The 17151-nt window shown below is 36.3% G+C and overlaps 1 protein-coding gene across 3 annotated transcripts in view; it reads right to left on the bottom strand.

Annotated features, from left to right (window-relative positions):
• Septin2 (septin 2) overlaps positions 1 to 17151 on the bottom strand; it is a 51513-nt gene that overhangs the window by 19230 nt on the left and 15132 nt on the right. For all 3 annotated transcript variants that reach the window (XM_067142537.2, XM_067142536.2, XM_067142538.2), the window contains exons 3-7: positions 15019 to 15161; positions 14575 to 14768; positions 14381 to 14492; positions 622 to 814; positions 402 to 529 (exon numbers count right to left, since the gene is read on the bottom strand). In XM_067142537.2, coding sequence (XP_066998638.1) covers positions 402 to 529; positions 622 to 814; positions 14381 to 14492; positions 14575 to 14768; positions 15019 to 15161 — 770 coding nt within the window. The remainder of the gene's footprint in view (positions 1 to 401; positions 530 to 621; positions 815 to 14380; positions 14493 to 14574; positions 14769 to 15018; positions 15162 to 17151) is intronic.

The following is a 17151-nucleotide window of genomic DNA, read 5'->3' on the forward strand; positions in this document are numbered from 1 at the left end:
TACACTGATTTAACTTACAGTAGATTAATTTAGAACTCTCAACTGGTTATCTGACACTGGAAACAATTGAAAGTGAACACAACTTCCTGTTTCTGGCTGCATTACCAACCCATGAAGCCTAAGAAACATGTAAGCATGGTACCAACTTGCGCCAATAAAAAGTGAAAATTCAGTTCGTGAACACCATTTGCTGGAACATTTACGATAAATTTCTCTGCTACTAATCAAAACTTTTTTACTAGAAAACAAGGTGCCGGAACACAGTACTAGCAGAAAGAAAAGTACTGTATACACCAAGAACAAAAATGACACTTTTTGATTCTTAAAACACACCCAGAAAATTCGTATGGATTCTTTCAGTATTCTTCATAGGAAGTATCAGAAACATTAGAAACACAAACCTGCTCGAGCCTCTTCTTTCTGTACAGCTCATAATGGCGGGCATGAGTTTTCTCCCTCATGTCCTCCATGTTTGTTCGAATAAGCATCTCTCGAAGCTTAACAAAGTCGCAGTGGGACTCGTTCTCGACTGAAACCAAAGTGCAAGAATATAGTAAGACTTACATCACACATCACAAACTATATTTTGTTATACACTGTACTATTACATATGCAAAATACCTTGCACAGTGCCCCAAGGATACTGCCTGGAACGCATCATCTTGTTGCCAACACGAACAAAGTCTGTGCTCCCCACAACAGCAAAAGGTACATGAGCATTCATGGATGCATTCACCTCGGCAACGGATTCATCATCAGTAGGAAATTGGTAGACATGCACTCCATTATTTGCAAGTTCTGAGTTAATTTTAGCCTGAAAATAAATTAGGAATACATATATTCATACTTGTAGCTGAACAGCAGTTAACACATTTCTGTTTGTTTTGGTGAGACTATTTGTTAAGAACGAAGCCACATTTCCCACTGTCGACTCAGTTAAATGTAACTTAAGAACTTTTCAGTCTGTCGAATACACAATCTATAAAATAACATGTCCTGACTGAATGGAAAATTCTAAATTCCCATGGAGGGAATTAGATATTTTTCACCAATAGAGCATGTCAAAAATGTCAAAAACATATGAGATGTAAGGCACCTCAGGCGCCCGCCCTATTAACCAGCGCCTTGTCTTAGGTCTGATACAAGACTCATCAGAGTGGGATGTGTCAGACCCTATCTCCTGTATGCAGTTATCAGACTGTCTCTTATAAGGGCTTCTGTCCGACTCATTGGCTGAACGGTCAGCGTACTGGCCTTCGGTTCAAAGGGTCCCGGGTTCGATTCCCGGTCGGGTCGGGGATTTTAACCTTCATTGGTTAATTCCAGTGGCTCGGGGGCTGGGTGTTTGTGCTGTCCCCAACATTCCTGCAACTCACACACCACACATAACACTATCCTCCACCACAATAACACGCAGTTACCTACACATGGCAGATGCCGCCCACCCTCATCGGAGGGTCTGCCTTACAAGGGCTGCACTCTGCTAGAAATAGCCACACGAAAAGAAAAAAAAAAAAAATAAGGGCTTCTGATAAGTTCACCTGCATACACCCCAGCGTCAGTGGGTAGGGTCTGACACATCCCACTCTGACGAGTCTAGTGTCAGATCTAAGACGAGGCGCTGGTTAACAGGGCGGGTGCCTAAGGGGCCTTACATCTGATATGTTTTTGACATGTCCTGACTGACCGATTCATCATCGCCGAGTGAAAACTACTGGACATAAAGAAATGAAATTTTGGAGATACATTTATTATCGAATGTAGGTGCTCACTAAGAGAGGATTTTTGGATATTCCGTTGCTAAGGGGGTGAAACGGGGTGAACTGTTTACATGAGCATATCTGTATCTCAAAAACTTAATTGCTTACAGACGTAAAAACTGACATTTAGAATCGCCTTTAAAAATAAAGGAACAAGTATTTTTTTGTTTTTGGAAAATCCCCTTAAGGCGGGTGAAAAAAGGTGAAAAAGGGGTTGAATACCTTTTATGAGGATGCTTGTATCTCAAAAATTGAAGATGTTACAAACATGAAAGTTGGTATTTGGAATCTCATTTACAAATAAACACATAACATTTTGTTTTTGGAAAATCCAATTAATGGAGGGTGAAGGAGTGACAAATGGAGTGAATTTAAAAAAAGACTACATCTACAGTATACCCCAGAAATGTAAATTGTTGCAGACATGAAAATTGGTATTTGGAATGTCTTGAAAATGTAAAGAAACATAGATAACTTATTTTTGGAAAATTCACTTAAAGGGAACTCAACTAGGGGTGAATTTTTTAAATGAGAATATCAACAGAACACTCATAAATTTAACAGCTTACAGATGTGAAAAATAGTATTTTTAATCTCTTTTAAAAATAAAGAAACATGTATAGCCTACTTTTGTTTTCGGAAAAACCACTTAACCCATTGTTGCCTGACGGTACTTTAAAGTACCATCTCATATTTCATGGCTTTGGAATTATTCAGTAAATCCTACCCTTGTATTTTCCTCATGGTACTTTCAAGTACCTAATTTTTGAAACAGAGATATTTCATTTTTGAGGTTGGTATTGATGAAAAACACGGGAGATCGTTTTATTCTTAGGAGTGTAGTCATAGTGTTTCCACAGTAAACAAATGTCATTTTGTTTGATTATTTCTTAGCTCCTATTGTTACATTCGACCTGCAAGTGATCTTAGTGCATGTAAGTATGCTCCTGTAATGCAACAAAATACTCATATTAATGAAATTTGCAATTGGTGTGGATATATAGCTAGTAAATGGCGAGGTACTTAGAAGTACCGTCAGGTCATTTCCAAAACGGAATGTAATGCTTTACTGATGTAAAATATTCGGCATATATGAAGTTTTCTTCAATAATTTCAGAATATTTCTCCAAATATTAAGACATACCACATCTCAAATAAAAGTACTAGTATATTACATTACAGGTTTGCAATATGTGTGGCGAAGCAGCCAGGTTGACTGATAGTGATATCATCGATGAGTCAATGATTTTGTTCAAGGGAAGGAGTAGTATCAAGCAGTACAATCCTATGAAGCCAATAAAAAGGGGTTATAAACTGTGGTGCATTGCAGATCAGAGGGGTACATTCTGAAATTTGACATCTATCAAGGGAATAATCAGGCCCTAAAACAAGAATTCCAGAATTATGGGCTTGGGGAAAGAGTTGTGCTGAGCCTATCAAAGCCATTCTGGGGACAACACAGAAAATTGTACTTTGATAACTATTTTACTTCTCTCCCACTTCTTGAAAGGTTGAAAGAGGAAAATACTCTAGCATGTGGAACCATTAGAATGACTAGAAAGGGAATCCCACAGAATTTTATGCCTGAAAAAGATATGAAAAGTGGGTGTTCTGATGATAGAATTTCTCCGATGGACATCAGTGTTTTTCTATGGAAAGACAGTAAAGGTGTGTGCTTAGCATCTAATTCCCATGGAGCAGAAGCCACAACTGTTTCTAGGAAACAGAAGAATGGAAGTAATGTTACTGTTGATTGTCCGGTTGTTGTGCAAGACTATAATGCACACATAGATGGAGTGGACCATGCTGACAGACTTCGAGGCGTATATGGTTTAGATCGTCGATCCAAAAATGGTGGCATAGATTATTTTGGGGAATGATTGAGATAGCATTTGTCAGTGCCTACATCATATACTGTAATCTGCATGAAAAAGTCCCTCTAATGGCATTCCGGCGTAATGTGGCCCTAGGACTGATGAACCAGAAAGAAATTCCTCTTCCAGGAAAACTTTACGTGATATGAGGTCACCAAATTCAGAGCAAACTTGTCTACCAAAAAGGAGGAAAACAGAATATTCTATTCCCAGTGATGTCAGACTAAGTAATCGTGGAAATCATTTTGTTGTTTTTGTAAAAGACCGTGGTCGACGTGAGGTGTGTTCGAGAAAGAAGATGCAGTCAAGACCGCATTCAAAGTGTACTACATGTAGTCTTCTTCTTTGCTGCAATGAAAAAAAAAGAACTGCTTTGCAGAGCACCATAATGTGTCAGTTGTATATGATGTATGCAAGATGTTCTACATATGAACAATAATATTATGAAACTTCACTCTTATTACACATATTTGCTTTAAATTTTACATTTTTGTAATAGTTTTACGTATGAAAAACATGTTCTACTAATATTTTGAGACAATAAATGTGATATAATTTCAAAATGTGAACATTCGTATCTATCCGAATATGAAGCCTCCTATATGCCTGACTGTACTTAAAAGTACCAGGCCCCAAAAACATACCAAAAATTAAAATTATGACTTGAAAGTATTAGCATTTACTATTTGAACATATTCCATTAGAATAAGGTGATAAAATCAAGTATACTTATTATTTTTCACTATTCAGGCAACAAAGGGTTAAGGGGGGTAAAAAGTACTGAAAAGTGGTCTGAATTGTTTTTATCAGAATAGTGATATTTCAAAACTGAAGATGTTACGGAGATGAAAATTGGTATTTTGAGTCTCCTTTAAAAATAAAGAAATACTATTTCTTTGTTTTCGGAAAATCCATTTAAAGGGGGTGGAAAGAATTGAAAAAGTTGAATTATTTGTACGGGGATACTTCTATCTTAAAAACTAAAGGTGTCGCAGACGTGAAAATCGGTGTTTGGAATCTCCTTGGCCTCAAAATCTACGAATCTATCCCTGAGGGCAGGATTAGAAAATATGTCGAACCTACGCTTGAGGACGAACGAGGATTTAGACCTCATAGATCAACTATAGACCTCATTTTTGCCACTAGAATGCTCTATGAGAAGTATTGGGAGAAAGGTAAACCACTTATAACTGTTTTTCTGGACATCGAGAAAGCATATGACCATGTCCCACACAGGCATATATGGGAATGTTTGAGACATAAGAAAGTGCCCGATGACATAGCATGAGTACAACGATTATATGATGACACCAAGTGTTGTGTCCATGTCCAAGATGGAAGGTCAGGTTGGTTCAAAACGAACAGCGGAGTCCAGCAAGGAAGTTGTCTTTCACCATTTCTCCTCATAATCATAATGGATGAAGTTTTAAAAGCAGTTAAAAGAATGCCCTGGTTTTTGCTGATGATGTAATGGTATGGGGTGAGACAGAAGCAGAAGTACAAACTAGACTAGATCTCTGGCATGAAGCTTTTACAACCTTAGGTCTCAAAATCAGCAAAACAAAGGCAGTAGAAACTCTCCAACTGTTCATCTAAGAATTGGAGATGAGATGAATATTGTAGACAACTTCCAGTATTTAGGTAGTGTTCTGTCATCAGACACTAATAATAATGGTGTATGGCCTCTGGAGAGGCCTGGTGCAGGTCATTTTCTAGTAGACGGCCTATTAGGTGACCTGCATATCTGAAGATGAGGGCCCTACCTAGGATGATTTCTAAGGTTGAATACACCACACACACCCAGCCCCCGAACCATTGGAATTAACCAATTAAGGTTAAAAACCCGACCCGGCTGGAAATCGAACCCGGGACCCTCTGAACCGAAGGCCAGTACGCTGACCATTCAACCAATGAGGTCATCAGACAATACCATATATCAAGAGATTAGCAACAGAATACAGAAAGCTTCCAAATTCTGTCACGGTGTACGTCAAATACTTTGGGATGAAACATTTCCGTTAGTTTCTGAGATCAACTTGTACAAAGTATATCTAGTACCTATATTGACGTATGGCCTGGAAGCAGCAACACTTATTGGACCAACAAAGAGTCGTCTTCAGGCAACAGAAATGAAGTTCTTCCGTTCTTGTCTAAAAAAATATATATATATATATATTAAATTTTTTTTTGGATAAAATAAGGAATGTGGAAATCCGGCAATAGCTTGGATTGGAAAGAAACTTGCTGGAGACTCTAGAAGTGAAGAGATTGCAATGGTATGGTCACATGAAAAGAATGGACCTCACAGGACTCATCTGGAACATACTTCGACCACAATGTTCCTGGGAAAAGACCAAGAGGAAGACCTCATGATGTTTGGGAAAAACAGATATTGAAGGACCTTGAAATTAGAGACTGAACTGGCGTCGCATATATGAGCAGCATCTGTGGATGGATAGGAAAAACTGGAGGAGGCTCGTACACAACCGTACCCGGTTTGCTGGAGAGAACAAATGATGATGATGAATCTCCTTTAAAAATAAACATGCATTTTTTGGGGGGTGGGTGTAATCAATTTAACAGGAAGAGTGGGGTGAAAACAGGAATTTAATTCTTTTTATGAGGATACTTATATCTCAAAAACTGAAGATGCTACAGACATGGAAATAAGTATTTGGAATCTCTTTTAAAAGTAAAGAAACATGTTTCTTTTTTCGACTCTAGAAGAGACTGGTTCTCACATGTACAGTTTTATGTCAGTCGCATGATCATCTTAACCCCAAAAGGCAATACCACAAACATGGTTTACAAAGTTTCTGGAGTAAATGATACTCAAATTTTCGGTGAGTTTTGATACCTTGGGGATTTTCAGATAATGTCTTAGTACAGTACCGACGAACGATTACGTTAACAAATTACGAAATCCACGTGAACAAAGCCGCGGGTAACTGGTAGTATATATACGTATACTGTATATTACAGTTAACTTGTATGTTCGACAGACTGAAAAGCTTTTAAGTTACACTGGTCAGAGTATGGTTATCTTATGAACCAGCCAACAATGTCAGATCTTCAATTGATATTTGACTGCCACATTAGCATCAGCTTGATTATTCCCTACACTGGTATAAAAAATGTAACAGTTATCAAGCGGTTGGACAGAAAATTTTAACATCCAAATGACTTCCACTTGTTCATAATATCACCCTTTCATAAACACACAAGATTACACTATCACAACACATTACATGTGCACACACGCAAAATACATGGTCTGAAAGAGTCTAAGGATGTGTTCTTATAAAATGAAACGTAATTTTATTGATAAAATGTTTTCTTTTACCAGGTATTTTTTATTTATTTATTTACTGATCTGGCCCAAGATGGGCTAGCCAATGAGACAGAGAATAACAATACCGTATAATCTCGAATACCACCCACCACCGAATAAGACTCGCACCCTAAATTTGAGACAGCAAAATACGGAAAAAAAATAAAATAACTTACATACCTATTTAATTTTCTCATCTATACCACAAATATAAATTCAAACAGCTTACAATTAATAAAATCATCACAAAAATCTTAAATAAAATCAGTCCAATACTAGGATCATTTTCAATTCACAGTCATCTGAAGTTTCACCATAGGAACTTTCGTCGCTGACATCTTTCCACAAACAGTCGTCCTCACTACCGTCCACTGAATTTGAAATTCCACATTTCTAGAAACACTGCACTCCGCCTGTGGAACGCTCTGCGATTGCCATTACTTTTTAGAAGTTTTTCCTTCTTCTTTCGTCAATCACGAATACATGATTCATTAATATAATACTTTCTGCCAATGGCACGATTTCCGTATATTTCTGCTTTGCTTACAACTTTAAGTTTCTCACGTACAGTAAATGACCGCAGACGCCGTTTTGAATCCGTCACTATCGAGACAGCACTTTCACGGGACAGATCCGGAACTCGAATGTGAGCGAGGTAGACTTCCGTAACCAACAGTCTCGACTCTCGCAAAGTACAATATCCCACGAGATCAGCTATTCACGCACCCAGCATGCCAGCAACACTTGTGAAACAAATGACTATCGAGCATCGCAGCAGCAGCTTTCATATTTACCCCATATTTTTTTATTTACCGTACTTCATTACCTTACATTTTGCGTTTAAATGCTACTGTAACCGTATTGAGAAAAGAATCGATCTTGTTTTCTAGAACGCAACTAAAAAACAATAAGACCTGAATGCCCGTTTACATGTGGTATATTGAGTACAGTAACCGTATTCAAATCTATTTCAATACTCCAAGAACGAATGGCTTGAATATGACCCGCACTCAAGATTTAGAACCAATATTTTGGGGGGAAAAGTGCAGGTGGTACGGTATTTTAGATTTTCAACCTACTATAGGAAATTTTGTCATTGCTTCTAGTTTGTTCGCATGGCACATAAACATTTCTCAATATCGCTAGCAATTCTTTTACAATGCTATTTAGAATATTATCTGTGAGGGAGATTTATTTTATTAAATGATACGTCCCAATTTGGGTTGACCACAAGAATCCAAAAATCAGTATAAATTAAATTAACACAATTTTGAACAAAAGAAATAATCTCTGCAAGGGAAATAATTGTTCATACATTTTAAGCAGGAAGCATATTCTTTCCTCACTTATTAAAGTGAAGAAAATAATCTATTCTGACTTACATTTGTGGCGAAGTTAGGGCTCACGGCCCTCTCTTACACTTAACCACTATAAACAATAAAATTTAAAATTTAAACATAAAAGACATAGAAATTCTAAAAAGAAATAATACTACGGACAGATAATTTTAAGACAAAGATAGGCCTACATATCAGTACAGTAGTGTGATAATAATAATAATAATAATAATAATAATAATAATAATAATAATAATAATAAATCTAGAAAACCCATTCACTCAACATACACACAATGACTCACACAACTCAGTTTTATGTTCCTAGGAAAAACTTTCGGCAGGCAGATTTGAATTTATGAGACGAAGTAAGGTGCCGAATGTCCATTGGGAGTGTATTCCAGAGTCTCGATGCAGCAACTAAAAAGGAATGATTGTAGGAATTAGTTTGACTTAAGTGGAATTTCAAGTAGGGAACCAGAACGGGTACTAATTTCATGGAATGAGGAAAGGAAACGAAAATTAGAAGAGAGGTAAGTAGGAGTGTTCGTTGAGAGCACTTGGTAAACAAGTGTCATTAGGTGAAAATTCCTTCATTCATTTATGCGTAGCCATCGCAATGTTTTGAAATAGGGTGTAACATGAGCATCATATCGCAGCTGGAAGGCATATCGTATGCATGAGTTTTGTGCTCACTGAAGTTTCAAAGCTTGTTCAGCATTATAATAATAATGTTATTTGCTTTACGTCCCACTAACTACTTTTTAAGGTCTTCAGCATTTAGATTGACTAGTACCGTATCACGGTAGTCTAAAATTGGGAATAGTAGTGCTTGGATTAATTTTAATTTTTTTTGAGGAAAGAATTCTTGTGACGTTTCAGGGGATATAGAGCTGCATGAACCTTTCTACATACATTTGTTTCGTGTTCATTCCAGGTCAAATTCTCATTGATGGAGATTCCAAAATTAGTTACATTTTTAAGGTAAGGTACAGCAATGTCATTGATTATGATTGGAGGAGGATTGATATTGTGTATTACATGTAATAATTTAGAGTTTCCTATGATAATACTTCGTGTTTTACGAGGATTTAGGATTAAGTGGTTGTTTTTAGCATAGATGGTAAGTCTTTCAATATCCGAATTAATATACTGAACTGTTTCATGTAAATTGTTTGTAGTGGTGTGTTTGTATATCTGCATATCATCAGCATATAAGTGGTAGTTGCAATACTGAAGTGTAGAAGATATGTCATTAATATGCAAGACGAACAGCAAGGGCCCTAGAACAGACCCTTGAGGGACACCGGAGAGAAAAATAATTTCAACAAGGATATTTTCAGTTTCATAAATGGGTAAGCAAAGAGGTCTCAGAACTTGGGAATGTAAAATGCCACTGTTCAGGTCTGAAGTGGAATGCTGTAACATGAACTCAAGTACGGCAAACATGGCTGATAACGTAGCCTCCTCTTTATCAACCCAAAGAGTGTTTGGTTAGGATCCTTCTTAAAGAGTTTTGTGGGAATGAGCATGTAATGGGTTAATGGTGATTATGTTGGCTCTTTATTTGTCAGGTTGTCAGTTTGTAGCATCCTTGTCAACCTATGAGAAATTTGAGGATGTACCAAGCGAACTAATGAAGAAGACTAGTCACTCTGATGGAATATAAGTTATATTTATCCTAAAAGTATGGTAATTTGGGCTCATAAAAAGCTTTCTCCTCCTTGTCAAACTTCAATTGTTGTGCTTTTAGACTTCAGAACAGTTGGGTCAATAATTTTTGCCCAAGTTTTAGATTAATTAATTGCTATAATGTCAATACGGCTACTGTCACACTATCAGCACTATCTTTTCATAAACCACCATTCCAGTAGCTCAAAGAGTGCAGTGTTTAATACTGTTAATTTTTTTCTTTCTCCATAAGTCAATACTTGATTCACTTTATCTTTTCTTCTTTTTTGAGACATCTACCAACATACTTGATCCATACGGACAAAGTTTTTTCACCGGACCACCTGTCCATTGATCTTAGTTGAGATGTTCCCCTCAACCAGCTCAGTAAGTTTGTAAAACACCTTATCCTTTTACTTGTCAGAGAATCAAACTTGCCATAAACATGCCACATCTTGACATTTCCATATTTTTAGATGTATTGTGCTTCAGTGTTTATTTTGATATTTTACCCATTATAGTTTTAATGTAATGGCCGAAGATCTTACAATCAAGGCTGAAACCAGTGCCAATGAAACTTCTATGAAAAAATAGTTTCATTTCTATACGTATACTACCGCCTTAATTGTGAATTAGCTGTCAATGCGGATCAATATGAAACTTATTACATACGATGAGGAGTTATCCGACTGTGAGATAGTGGACCCAGTCTAGAAAGCTACGAATAATAGGCAAGGGGATTTGTCACCCTGATCACCTAAATGTGCAGGCCACAGAGCTGAGTAGTGGTTGCTTGGTATGTCAAGTCCCATCAGAACTGTAGCGCCATGGGATTAGTCATTTTTTGTTAGTGGGTTCCGAAACTTAGGTTTGAAGATAAGATTCCATCTGCCAATACTTAAATTTATTGGCTAACCTAAGCAGTTAATACATATGTTCAGCTTAATATCTTGTTGTCTATATTAGAAAATGTTTTGTTCATTTTTCAGAACATTTTCAGCTAGGACAAAAAAAGTGTACATTACAAAAAATGACACAAACAGATAAAACATTAGATGATAGAAAACATACCTTAAAAATATTTAAGTTCAACACTGATAAAAATGGATAAAAACACTTTAAAAAGGCGATAGTGATGTTAGGTCCTTGACAAATTACGTCCACAAGCGAGGCATGTTTATTGTGCACTATCTCCTTATTTCACTTGCTTCAAGGAATACAAATTTTGCTAACACAACACTGACATGTAGATTAGTAAAACTTACAACAAATATATTGCACTGTTGAGTTAAGTTGTGACAGGATTTTTTATATGGTTTGGGGGAAACTCCTTGAAACCTTAGTTGAAGTTAGACTTTGGTTGTAGTTCTATGTATGACAGTAAATCGGCTGGGAGTCTGAAAAAAGAAAGAGGAAAGTTTTTTTTTGAATTGGAGAAAACCTTGTGGTGGAGGTGGAAATGCTGAAAAACAATCAAATGGCTCACTTCCCTATAGTCCTGTAGTGCTTGCTCCATATATGATGTCCACTGACAGTGTGTGTGTGTGTGTGTGACCAGCAGCTGATCTGTGGGAGGGACAAGGGAGAGGGAGGGGAACGGAAATACCAGAAGGTGGGGGGACTAGCGTGTTTAACCGGTTTCTTTTTAGTAACATCTTGCATAAGTATAACTAGCACGTTTTCCATAAACTCATTTATGTCGAATTTGGGGTTCTGTTTCTGATCTATTTCAATATAAATGAGTTTCAGTATATTCATTAGTTTACCTTTATTTGAAGTACGTAGGACTGTTAAGTCTTTTTCTATAGTGGTAAATTTATGATTTAAATCTGCCATGTATGAGCTCATAGCCGAATATCTGTTGTTTTTTGGCACTGGTGTGTTACAGGTATCTTAGCAAAGTTTCTCGCTGTTTGTCCAATGTACAAGGTGTCCAAATCTGCGCAGAACCTAGATTCTCTTATTTTCTGCTATACTGTGGTGACTATAAAGTAAACGGTTCATTGGTGTTATTTGTATGGAATGTTATTTTAAAATTAAGTCACTTCAATATAGGTAATTTGGTATATATTGCTGATGTTTTAAGTGAAAGTGGCTAGGTCCTTTTTTTTTTTGAGTTGCGTTTTGGGCCTGCTTGTTATTTTAGTACATAGTTTATCAATATAGATTTTTTTTGTGTATCTGTTACTTAATGCTATTTTATATGAGTTTAATCTCTTTCTGTAAATCTTTATCTGGTAAGGGAATACTGTAGACCCCATAGAGCATACTAAAAAATGAACTTTTATGCGCTTTGGGATGGTGCGAGTCTTTTTGTATTTTATTTATGTAGTGTTTGGGTCAGCTTTCTAAATATTGTATAGGACAGGTTTTCTTTTACCCTCCCAATTGTTAAATCCAAGAAATTAAGTTTTTTATTGTTTTCAGTTTTAATGTAAATTTAATATACGGGTCTAAACTATTAATTTGTTCCAATAAATCGGTACTATTGTTCATTTGGTTATCTATTAAGAAAATATCTATGTATCTCAGCAGGACAACACCTTTTGCATCATTTAATATTTTATGTGGTCTGTGTAAATTTTGGCGAGGATGCCAGAAGCTGGGGCTCCCATTTAGAATCATATTTGTTGGTACACAATGTTGTTAAATGAAATGTATTGTTATTAAGGGCGAAACTCAGAAGTGACATGAATTCCTCAATTGGATATTCAGTGTTTTGTTATTCGTTAAGTTTTTCTAATTATGTCAAGGGTCTCTTTCACAGGAATATTAGAGTACATGTTGGTGACATCGAAAGAATTAAAAGAAGACTTAAGCTTAATGTTTTTGGTGATGCTGCAAAATTCTATTGAGATTTTACTGATTTTTTATATTAAAAGGTATAATACTTTTGTAAGAAGCTATGGATAAATTTAGAAGTTTTGTAAATGGGACTGTTTCATTCAATATGCAAAATAAGTTGGTGATTGGATTCACCCCACTTTGCAAGATGAAATCTGCAAGATGAAATCTATCAACAATTAAATGTGAGTAATAGGTGAGAATATGAACAAAATATACATTAATATGTGGATATAACATCATCAAAGGTGAATAGCAAAATATTCAAATCTACATTGCGATTTAACTGCAGTGAATGGTCTTTTCTCAAATTCCCAGTTTTTGATCGAATTCTCCCCATTTTACAGTACAAGAAAAGGGAAGAAACATAAGACAAAGATAACTACATGTGGTATAAGATTAGGAACACAGGACAAACACAAAAGGAGTAATGGATACGATCGTAAATGAGAACAATGACTTCAAATACTGTATTTTAAAATTTAACTTTGCTTCATGCGAATTCTATTTATTTTATGACAGTGCGTAACCAATCTGATTCTCAGATATGTTAGGAAGATCCATAAAACAATGTGCTCTCTTTAAAACATTTGACAGTTCTAAAGTGTTTTAGAACATACATATTGCCACATGTGTATTTCCAATTCAGTGGTCTAACTCAAGTTTAATGGCTGATGTTTTACCAATTCGATTCTCAGATATGTTTCGGATATGCTATCATGATTACAGTTGGTCACCAGAAATGTTTTAGAATGCATATAATATTGTATGCATTTCCAATTGGATTTAAGGTTATGAAAAATGGCTGACGATGACCCAACTGTAGGGTCGAAACTAGTCCCTTATGTACAAATATATATAACACAGTAGTTTGCCAAATAAATTGGTAGTGATTAGGTGGAACCAAAACCTTTGCTATAGTTTTTCCTTCGTAGCGTAAAATTTTGTCACACGACTTAAGGCATGGTTTCCTGGAGATCGTTTGTTTGTCCAACCCTTGTCCCATTTCTCAAGGGGGTCAGGTATGAGGTGAGGCAAGAAGAATCTTTCGTGGCAGGTTTTTAAGACCGGATGCCCTTCCTGACGTCAACCTCATCAAAGGAGCTAATGAGATGAAATGAATGACTCGATATATGATACTAGGAAAGGAGAGGGTGAAACCCGGTGCCAGCACGTAGCCTACTCCTGTAGAATAACACCAAGGGGTCTTCTTAAGGCTTAACGTCCCCACCGACGAACGAATCACCATCAACAGCGTCATATGCCCTCAGTCCATATGAGCATTGTGGAGAGGTTTGTAATTTAATCCAGACTTTTGGCATGCAATCTAGTGATTACAAATTGTATACCACCACCTCCCCTACCCTGCCAACATTCTGATGGTGAATTTTTTTTTTTACCAACGGGACTCGAACCGGCTAACCTCAGTGTAAGACCACTTAGACTTCAACGCGTTAACGATCATGGCCACCAGGAGATCGTTGCATATATATACTTAAATTTAAACTCGCCAAATTTCTTCTATTTCTTGCATTATTAACAATAAAACAGATAATATTCTTACCTTAAACTTTTGAAGCTCAGTTTTCGATATTGTATCAGCTTTTGCAATAATGGGAATTATATTTACTTTGGTATCCAACTTCTTCATACACACGAGATCTATGGATTTTAGTCTGCGGAAGAGAGGAGATGAGAATATTACTTGCAATTCCATTAGCATTGCTTGCAAAGTCACACAATATATCTTATACTCACCCATGACCTGTGGGGCAAATGAAGTACAGACACACATGTGTGCGGCTGTCATGATATGTTGAAAGGGAACGCTTGATTTTTAGTTCTTCCTGAAGATAGGCTTCAAACTGAGCATCTATGTAGTCTACAACTGCTTTAAAACTGTCTTCCTTATTAATTTGATCTCCATAGCCAACTGTATCACATATTGTTAGCTGAAAAGAAAAGGGAGGAAAATCAGTTTACATTTAATAATAGTAATGTTATTGTTTATATGCCCCACTAATTTCTTGACGGTTTTCGGACATGCCGAGGTGCCAGAAATTTGTCCCGCACAAGTTTTTTTGTGTGCCAGTAAATCTACTCGCACGAAGCTGGCATATTTGAGCCACTCTGCCCAACAGTTTACATTTTACCCAGGAACTACATAGATAAAGAGTCACTTTGAATAAGGAAATTCCTTACCTTTAATCTGACATTAGTCTCCTGTAGTTCATATGTGTGGGCTTTTAGTTTCACAGTTGGGAGGTTGTGTGGGCTTGGAGTGGATTCAAAGCTTGTGTTGAAGAGGGAGTCCATCAAAGTGGATTTCCCCAGTCCAGTCTCTCCTGCAAAATGAAGTACAGATATATATATAGAGCACCAATAAGAAATGAAATAGTGATACATTTTGGTGGACCAAAGCATGAAAATGGCTGGAGTTAGATCCACATAACCATGAACTAATCAGCAGCTGTCCTTGCAGAAATCTTACTTGTGCACATTTCTTGACTGGTACAGTACCGGTTTACCCATACTCAAATCTGTCTTGGCGTATAACACAAGCACTTCCGCACATGGACTGCTGATTGGTCCATGGTTATGTTGAATTTAAAGTTTTAATATATCACAATGGCAGAAAAGAAAACAGGAAAACTGTTTTGCCTGACTATTACACTATTCCAATGTTCCAAAATCAAGGTCAATCATATTTATACCATGAATTTTCTAAGGAGCCCTCCTGTAAAAAGTGGTTGTATGCGCTTCGCAGATGGGATTGGAATAATAACAGTAAGTTAATTTATTAATTTGACTCCCTAATCAATACAATAAGTTTTGTCTTTGTTGATTTACATTGACATGTTAACTAAAATGGTACATGTTTCGCCTTGTATATAGGCATCATCAGCCATTGCCTTAACCTTGAAATAAAATCAGGCACCTGATTTACATATAAATAAAATAAAACTAATTTTTAAAAAGCCTAGGAGAGACTTGAACTAACATTAACATATGGTAAAAGACTTTTACAATGTTGGTTTTAAAGATATTGCAATGAGTGAGGAGTTTACAATTGGTGAAAGTATTTGCAATATTGACATTAGAAGGCTACTATTATAATTAAAATGAACAAAGCAACAGTCTATTAGACTTTATTTATATGTAAATCAGGTGCTTGATTTTATTTCAAGGTTAAGGCAATGGCTGATGATGCCTACATACAAGACGAAACATGTACCATTTTAGTTAACACGTCAATGTATATCAACAAAGACAAGACTTATTGTATTGATTAGGTGGTCAAATTAATAAATTAACTTATTGTTATTATTCCAATCAAATATCATCAATACGGATAAAAAACGATATTTATCACATGTAATCGCAGATGGGATGTAAGAAATAAAAGTGTGACTAATAACATCAAGAATTTTGCAGTTAAAGATGTTGTCATTACTGAAACGAGTGAATGACATAATTCTGACTAAGAAATAATTTTGTAATAAGTTAGTAACATTCCGATTAGTCAATATGACCTTTTTCAATAATTTTAGCCGGGTTGAGTTTGATCCTGGCTCAGTCCAGTAGTACTCGAAGATGCTCAAATGTAACAGCCTCGTATGAGTAGATTTACTGGCACGTAAAAGAACTCCTGTGGGACAAAATTTTGGCACAGTGTCTCCAAAAACCATAAAACTAGTAAGTGGGGCATAAAACCAATAACATTTTTTAAATTATTATTATTATTATTATTATTCAATGAGACTCCGTGCCTTAGGCCTACTGCTCACGGTAAAATGTTTCGTAAAATTTGTTGTACAATTAATTTTATAAAAATTTGGTGAAAACAAGTTGTGCTGCTCACGGTCAAATTATTTTATTATTTTATAAAATCCGTGGAAGCATCAGGATGACCATCTATGAACTCACTTCTGAACTAAAACGTGTACGTGCTGCCATCTATCGATACAATTTTAAATCAAGAATCAGCTGTTCAACTTACATTGCTTTTGAGAGTATGGCTCCAACAAACAAAGCAAAACTTGCTGCTTTAGCTGCAATTATATGTTGTACAGTGGTAAAAGGAAAGAAAAGAAATGCCACGAAATGCTGGACTCGGGATTGGATCAAAAGAAGAGAAGAAGGTAGAGGATTGTTGTCCTTGGTCGAAATTTACTTGAAGTTAGAAGACCAGCATTCATATAGGAATTAGGCGATTGTGTTTTCTGCCTCTCTTTCTGTTGTGGTAATGTGGCGTTTTAATTTCATGCAAACAAGGATATTTCTGGTATTCGTCCAGTAAAACGCTGACAGCTTCCTTAGTCCACCCGGATCCTG

The sequence above is a fragment of the Anabrus simplex genome, chromosome 3, assembly GCF_040414725.1.
Source record: "Anabrus simplex isolate iqAnaSimp1 chromosome 3, ASM4041472v1, whole genome shotgun sequence".
Lineage (NCBI taxonomy): Eukaryota > Metazoa > Arthropoda > Insecta > Orthoptera > Tettigoniidae > Anabrus > Anabrus simplex.